The sequence below is a fragment of the Larus michahellis genome, chromosome 2 (genome assembly GCF_964199755.1).
Source record: "Larus michahellis chromosome 2, bLarMic1.1, whole genome shotgun sequence".
Taxonomy (NCBI): Eukaryota; Metazoa; Chordata; class Aves; order Charadriiformes; family Laridae; genus Larus; species Larus michahellis.
The window spans coordinates 168,835,364-168,843,506 of NC_133897.1; the positions used below are offsets into that span (position 1 = coordinate 168,835,364).

Here is an 8,143-nt window from a genome sequence, read left to right on the forward strand (position 1 = left end):
TTAGCAGGGGTAGCAGCCTCTTCTGCCACTGTAGCAGCCAAGGCCTCCCAAGCCAAAGCCGTAGCCATAGCCGAAGCCGCCGGAGGAGACGGGCACTCCCTGGGCGCTGAGTTCGTTGCCCACGGCAGCGGATGCAGAGGATCCGACAAAGGTGCTCTGGGGGAAGGAGCTGAGGATGGGTCCTGGCAGGGTGACCACCACAGTGGGTGGCTGGATGACGACGCGGGAGGCCTCGCACTGCCTGACGCAGGGCTCGTTGCAGCTGTTAGCCAGCGGGGTGGGTCCGCAGGGGCTGCAGAGGTCGTTGCAGGCCATGTGTGTGGTGTGGAGTTTCCCTGGAAGAGAGGGTGTTGAGAAAGGTGAGGGTGGTGGGGGTGTGAGAGTCGATGTTGGAGGAGGGCGAGGGAGTGTGGAGGCTGGTGTGGGGTTGTGGCAAGTGTGGTGGTGGGGAGGAATGAGGGCTGTTGGGGCTGTGGGCAGAGCGTGGTGGAGGAGAGGGGCCAGGTGGGTGAGGAGAAGGAGGGTCAGGGGGTTGAGGCTCACCTTGTTGAGGGTGGAGGAGAAGGCGTGAGGAGAAGTATGTGAGGGAGAGAGGCGCTGGGCCGGCTTTTATGCTGGTCGTGGAGGGGTGGGACAGGCTTTGCGCATGATGGTTTTCTGCAGGAAGCAGCTCTTGCATGCCACAGCCTGGCGAGTAATGAGGTGGGGTGTCATTTCCTTCCCACATCACTCCCTTTTCGTGTCCTCCACTTGAGGACGTGTCCAGTTGGCACCGCCGGCAGCTTTCAAGTTCCAATATTAGAGGCCAAAGACTTGGTTTTGTTGTCGCTTGTGAGGTCGAACAGAAGACGGGACTAAAGCATAGGAGAGGTGGGGTGTTTTCAGTGAGGTCATGCCGTGGCACTGGTGTGGTGTGGTTTGTGGGTGTGTTGAGAAGAGGGGCCCCCGTTTCCTCGCAGCCCTGTCTGTTGTGCACTTTGATGGTGTGGCAGTCATGAGGTGCTGCCCCTTCCCCTGCATTTGCTCCATCCCGGCCTTGATCCCAGCTGACTACAGCTGTCTTTGAGGCTGGCTTTTCCCGTTGGGTGTGTTTTGTGGGTGCCTTGGTGCCCCTCTTGTTGGTAAGTATAAGAGAGAAAGGCCTCTTTGTTTCACCTTGGTTCTTTGAAATGTTATGGAGCTGGTCATATTGAGTACCATCACATGGCACATACAGGACACCCAGGTGATGAGGCCCAGTCAGCGTGGCTTTATGAAGAGTCCTGCTGGCCTAACCTGATCTCGTCCTTTGACAAGGAGAGCCGCTTAGCGGGTGGATGAGGGCAGGGCTGTGGATGTTGTTAAGCCTGACTTTACTAAAGCCTTTGACACTGTTTCTCACATTATTCTGCTGCAGAAAGTGCCTGCTCATGGCTCTGATGGGCATACTCTTGACTGCCTAAAAAACCGTTTGGGTGGCCATGCCCAAAGAGTTGTGGCGAATGGAGTTAAATTCAGTGTGGTGGCTGGTCAGAAGATGTGTTCCTCAAGGCTGAGTATTGGGGCCACTTCTGTTTAATATCTTTATCAACGATGTGGACGACGGGATCGAGTGCACCCTCATTAAGTTTGCTGGTGACCCATATTGGGTGGGTTTGTTGATGTGCCTGAGGGTGGATGGTTCTACAGAGGGATGTGGACAGGCTGGATCAAGTGGCCGAGGCCAATGGTATGAAGTTCAACAAGGCTGAGTGCTGGGTCCTGCACTTGGGTTACAACAATTCCTTGCAACGCTAGCGCTTGTCAAGCACTGGAAGAGGCTGGCCAGGGAAATGGTTGACTCACCATCACTGGAGGTCTGTAGAAGACAGTAGGCTTGGCACTTAGGGACACTTTAGTGGTAGACTTGGTAGGGTTAGATTAAGGGTGGGATTCAATGATCTCAAGGGTCTTTCCAAACCCCAGTGATTCTATGAGTTTATGAAGGCCATGGACATAGCGGAGCAAGTCAAGTGCACAGCCACAAAGGCGCTGAAGGGACTGGAGCACCCTTCCTCCGAGGAGAAGCTGAGCGAGCTGGGAGGTTTATCAACCAGGAGGCAAGGACCTGAAGGGGAGGTGTCATCGATGTCTCTGAATCCTGAATGGCATGTATGGGAGATGAACTCCAGCTGGCAAGTAGGACCACACAGCCACTCGCTCATTTCCACCACGGTAGCATAGGGAAGCGAATCAGAAGAGGAAAAGAGAAAAAATGTGTGCGTTGAGAAAAAGAGCGGTATAAGTAAAGCAAAAGCTGTGCATGCAAACAAAGCAAACCAAGGAATTGCTTCACTACCTCCCATGGGCAGGCAGGAATTCAGCCGTCTGCAGGAAAGCAGGGCTTCATCATGCGTGATGTTTTCTTGGAATGACAAATGTCATAACTCCCAAAGTGCCCCCTCCTCCTTTCTTCTTCCCCCAGCATTATGAATTGAGCATAACGTCACTACGGCATGCACTCTCCCTTTGGTGAGTTCTGGTCAACTGTCCCGGCCGTGTCTCCTCCCAGCATTTTGTGCACTCCGAGCATACTTGCTGGTGGGGCGGTGCGAGGAGCAAAAAAGGCCTTGAGTGCTTAGCGAGAACTGAAAACAGTAGTGGGCTGTCAATACCATTCTCATCCCAAATGCAAAACAGAGCACTCTACCAGCTACTAGTGAGAAAGTCAACTCTATCCCAGGTGAACCGATGAGAAGAGGGAATGAGGACAGGGGAGTGAGACTCTTCTCAGGGTGCCCATGGCCAGGGCAAGTGTGAACGGAGAAAGATGAAAAGACATGCCATTTCTTTGGAAGAGAAGGCAAGGCTTTTTCAGTGTGAAGGTGGTTAAGAAGGGGAACCATTTCTTCAGAGGAGTGTTGGAGACTGCATGCTTGGAGATACTGAACACCTGACTGGACATGGTGCTGAACAAGGTGCTCCAGCTGAGCCCGTGTGGGCAGACTGGGTGGAAGTAGATGGTGTCCAGATCCTCGTGCAAAGATTCAGTTTGTTGTGATTCTACCTGTTGTGGTGGCCAGGGGGTCGTATTGGGGAAGAGAGTTGGTGAAGTGTGTGCTGCCATGGGGAGCTTGTGCCAGAAGGTTGGTTCGAAGTGCAGAGGGGGAAAAGAATTTTGGGGCAGGAGTTAGCAGGGCTCATTGACCGGTCTTTAAAGTAGATATGAGGGGGGAAGGGGAGATAACTGGGCCTGTCAAGATTAAACCTTAGGAAAGCATGCCATGCTTTGAAGGAGACCACATTAGTGAGGACTCCCACTCTGACATTTCATCAGAGAAAGGTGATAGATGTTTAGAAATTACTGCTAGAGAACATTGGGAAAACCCTTTCCTAGAAGGGGAAAAGGGTACTAGGCTAAGAGTTAACAAAGCTCATGGACAGAGCTTTAAGCCGAAAGTTAAGGGGGAAGGGGATAAAACCAGGCCTGCTGGTAATGAACCGGAGTGTCAAGGGCCAAAGATGGGGGTGAAATCAGTAGCCCAGGTCAAGTGCATCTACGCTAATGCACGTAGCATGGGCAACAAACAGGATGAGCTATACGCCATTGTGCAGCAGGACAACTGCGACATAGTCACCATCACGGAAACGTGGTGGGATGATGGTCATGACTGGAATGCTGCAATGAGTGGCTATAAGCTCTTCAGAAGGAATAGGCAAGGAAGGAGGGGGGGGTGTGTGGCTCTGTACATTAGGGAGTTGTTTGACTCTATAGAGATAGACTCCAGTGATGAAGAAGTTGAGTGTTTATGGGTAAGGGTGAAAGGGAAGGCTAACAAAGGTGATTTTGTGCTGGGAGTCTGCTATAGACCACCCAACCAGGATGAGCAGGTTGATGAGGTATTCTATAAGCGGCTGGCTGCAGTCTCGCAAACGCCAGCCCTTGTTCTAGTTGGGGACTTCAACTTACCAGACATCTGCTGGAAATATAATACAGCAGAGAGCAGGCAGGCTAGGAGGTTCCTCGAGTGTATGGAGGATAACTTCCTGACACAAATGGTAGGTGAGCCTACCAGGGGAGGTGCCTTGCTAGACCTACTGTTCACAAACAAAGAAGGGCTAGTGGGGGACGTGGAGGTCGGAGGCCGTCTTGGGCTTAGTGACCATGAAATGGTTAAGTTTTCCATCCATAGTGAGGTAAGGAAGGGGGTTAACAAACCCTCCATCTTGGACTTCCGGTGGGCAGACTTTAGCCTGCTCAGAACCCTGGTTGGGAGAGTCCCGTGGGAGGTAGTCCTGAGAGACAAAGGAGCCCAGGAAGGCTGGATGCTCTTTAAGAGGGAAATCCTAAAGGCCCAGGAGCAGGCTGTCCCCATGAGGCGCACAATTAAAGGGCGGGGAAAATGGCCGGCCTGGATGAACAAAGAGCTCTTGATGGGACTTAAGGAAAAAAGGAAGGTTTACCACCTTTGGAAGAGGGGACAGGCAACTCAGGAGGAGTACAGAGATCGTGTTAGGTCATACAGAGAAAAAATCAGGAAGGCAAAAGCCCAGCTGGAACTCAACCTGGCAATTAACATAAGGGACAACAAAAGAAGTTTCTATAAATACATCAACAAAAAGAGAGTGACAGAGAATGTCCATCCCTTACTGGATGCGGGGGGAAACCTTGCAACCAAGGACGAGGAGAAGGCTGAGATACTTAATGCCTTCTTTGCCTCTGTCTTTAATAGTCAGACCAGCTACCCCCAGGGTGTTCAGCTTCTTGGGCTGGAAGATAAGAACGGAGAACAGGACAACTCCCCTGTAATCCAGGAGGAAGTAGTTAATGATTTGCTTATGCACCTGGACACGCATAAGTCTATGGGGCCGGACGGGATTCACCCAAAAGTTCTCAGGGAGCTGGCAGGAGAGCTCACCAAGCCTCTCTCCATTACCTATCAACAATCCTGGTCAACAGGAGAGGTGCCAGATGACTGGAGGGTGGCCAATGTGACGCCCATCTGCAAGAAGGGCCGGAAGGAGGATCCCGGAAACTACAGGCCTGTCAGCCTGACCTCTGTAGCGGGAAAGATCATGGAGAGGATCATCTTGAGTGAGCTCTCAAGGCAAGTGCAGGGCAGCCAAGGGATCAGGGCCAGCCAGCATGGGTTTAGGAAAGGGAGGTCCTGCCTGACCAACTTGATCTCTTTCTATGACCATGTGACCCGCTTTCTCGATGAGGGCAAGGCTGTGGATGTTGTCTACCTGGACTTTGGTAAGGCCTTCGACAACGTCCCCCATGGCATTCTCCTGGAGAAACTGGAGAATCATGGCATAGACAAGTGTACCCTCCGCTGGATAAAAAACTGGCTGGATGGCCGTGCCCAGAGAGTTGTGCTTAATGGAGCAAAATCTGGTTGGCGGCCGGTCATCAGTGGTGTCCCTCAGGGCTCAGTCTTGGGGCCAGTCTTGTTCAATATCTTTATTGATGATCTAGACAAGGGGATTGAATGCACCCTCAGTAAGTTTGCGGATGACACCAAACTAGGTGGGAGTGTTGATCTGCTTGAGGGTCGGAAGGCTTTACAGAGGGATCTAGACAGGTTGGATCAATGGGCCAAGGCCAATGGGATGAGGTTTACTAAGGCCAGGTGCCGGGAACTGCATTTTGGTCACAACAACCCCGGGCAACGCTACAGGCTTGGGGAAGAGTGGCTGGAAAGCTGCCCGGCAGAAAAGGACCTGGGAGTGTTAGTGGACAGCCGGCTTAACATGAGCCAGCAGTGTGGCCAGGTGGCCAAGAGGGCCAATGGCATCCTGGCTTGTATCAGGAATAGCGTGGCCAGCAGGAGTAGGGAAGTCATCGTGCCTCTGTACTCGGCACTGGTGAGGCCTCACCTCGAGTACTGTGTTCAGTTTTGGGCCCCTCACTACAGGAAAGACATTGAAGTGCTGGAGTGTGTCCAGAGGAGAGTCACCAAGCTGGTGAGGGGTCTGGAGAACAAGTCCTATGAGGAGAGGCTGAGGGAGCTGGGCATGTTTAGTTTGGAGAAGAGGAGGCTGAGGGGAGACCTCATTGCCCTCTACAGCTACCTGAAAGGAAACTGTAGAGAGGCAGGGGTTGGCCTCTTCTCCCAAGGGAATAGCGACAGGACCAGAGGAAATGGTAGGAAGCTGCGGCAAGGGAGATTTAGATTAGATATTAGGAAGAATTACTTTACTGAAAGAGTGGTCAGGCACTGGAACAGCCTGCCCAGGGAGGTGGTGGAGTCACCATCCCTGGAGGTATTTAAGAAATGTGTAGACATGGCTCTTCAGGGCATGCTCTAGTGCCCAAGATTATTGGTTTGTGGTGGGGTGTTGTGTGTGGGGTTGTGGGTGTGGAGTTTAGTAGGTGGGTGCTTTTTTTTTTTTTTTTTTTTTTTGTGTGGTTGGACTCGATGATCTCAGAGGTCCCTTCCAACCAGTAAGATTCTGTGATTCTGTGATTATTATGTGCAAGACTTTGTTTGGGCAAGTGAAGGGCTTGTGTAAGGTTCTGGGAGCTCCCCCGTGCTGCCCTGTGCTGTTGTTTTTGCTGGGGCCATAGTTCCTACGAGAGGTCTTCTAGCCCTTTTCCACCCACCCCGATGGTCTCTGTAGCCCTGGCCTTGTGTTGGGTGAGGTTGGAAGAGCCTTGTGAGAAGAAAGGAAGTGGAGGCGTTTGAGGCTGAGATGCAAGAGAACTTTATTGAGGGAAAAGATTGCAAAGGCAGAGGTGCTAAGGGGAAGGGAGATGGTCTGAGGTATTAGTAGGGCAACCATCAACCAAAGTCCCCTGCACGAGAGAGATCAGCTACGAAGGGTGGTGGCGATGGCCCTTAGCAGGGGTAGCAGCCTCTTCTGCCACCGTAGCAGCCAAGGCCTCCCAAGCCGTAGCCGAGGCCGAATCCGAAGCCGCCGGAGGAGATGGGCACTCCCTGGGCGCTGAGCTCATTGCCCACGGCAGCGGATGCGGAGGATCCGACAAAGGTGCTCTGGGGGAAGGAGGTGAGAATGGGTCCTGGCAGGGTGACCTGCACGGTGGAAGGCTGGATGACGACGCGGGAGGCCTCGCACTGCCTGACGCAGGGCTCGTTGCAGCTGTTAGCCAGCGGGGTGGGTCCGCAGGGGCTGCAGAGGTCGTTGCAGGCCATGTGTGTGGTGTGGAGTTTCCCTGGAAGAGAGGGTGTTGAGAAAGGTGAGGGTGGTGGGGGTGTGAGGTTTGGTTTTGGAGGAGGGCGAGGGAGTGTGGAGGGCTGTTGTGGGGCTGTGGGGAGCGTGGCAGTGTGGAGGCGTGAGGGCTGTTGAGGCTGTGGGCAGAGCGTGGTGGAGGAGAGGGGCCAGGTGGTTGAGAAGAAGGAGGGTCATGGGGTTGAGACTCACCTTGTTGATGGTGGAGGATAAGGCGTGAGGAGAACTGTGTGAGAGAGAGAGGCGCTGGGCCGGCTTTTATGCTGGTCGTGGAGGGGCGGGACAGGCTTGGCGCATGACGGTGTTTTTCAGCAATGAGTCATTCCGTGCTGCAGCCACTCAAGGAATGATGTGCGTTGCGTTTTCCTTACCATAACAGCCCCTTTTCATCTTCTCCTCATGTCCATCTCACCCTAGTGGCAGCTTTTAAGTTAGAGTAAGTAGTTTGAAGGATGTGCATGCATGCAGCATTTCAGGGTATTCAGGAGACATGGCCAAAGCATACCAGAGGTGGTGTGTCATAAGTGAGGTCATTTTGTGTCAGTTGTGTGGTGTGGTTTGCGGGTGCGTTGTGAAGAGGGGGCCCCATTTCCTCACAGCCCTGGCAGGCCGGCCTGGGCTTTGGAGGGGTGCCAGGCATTCGGTGGTGCCCCAAGGTCAGTGAAGTCGGAGTGGGAGGAGGTGCTCCAGGCACTGGAGCAGAGATTTCCCTGCATCTCGTTTTGAAGACCATGGTCAAGCATGTTGTAGATATGCAGCCCAGGGCGGTCAATGGTGGAGCAGATATCTACCTAGAGCCTGTGGAGGAACCCCCGCCGAAGCAGGTGGATTCCCAAAGGAGGCTTTGATCCCATGGAGAGAAACCAGTGCTGGAGCAGGTCTTTTGGCAATAAACTCGTTAAAGTTCTGCATCCCAGCATGAGATGCCTCCACTTCCTTTCTTTTCCCAAGGCTCTTCCAACCTCATGCAACACAAAGCCAGGGCTCGGGA

General features: G+C 53.1%; 1 protein-coding gene across 1 annotated transcript; it reads right to left on the reverse strand.

Annotated features, from left to right (window-relative positions):
* On the reverse strand, positions 1 to 315 carry LOC141738468 (feather keratin-like). Its single transcript, XM_074573685.1, has one exon. It carries the CDS (start codon positions 313 to 315, stop codon positions 1 to 3), a length of 315 nt encoding a protein of 104 aa, XP_074429786.1.
* Positions 316 to 8,143: the final 7,828 nt, after the last annotated feature.

Coding starts and splice junctions, on each gene's coding strand:
- LOC141738468 (XM_074573685.1), bottom strand. CDS start 315: ATGGCCTGCAACGACCTCTGCAGCCCCTGCGGACCCACCCCGCTGGCT.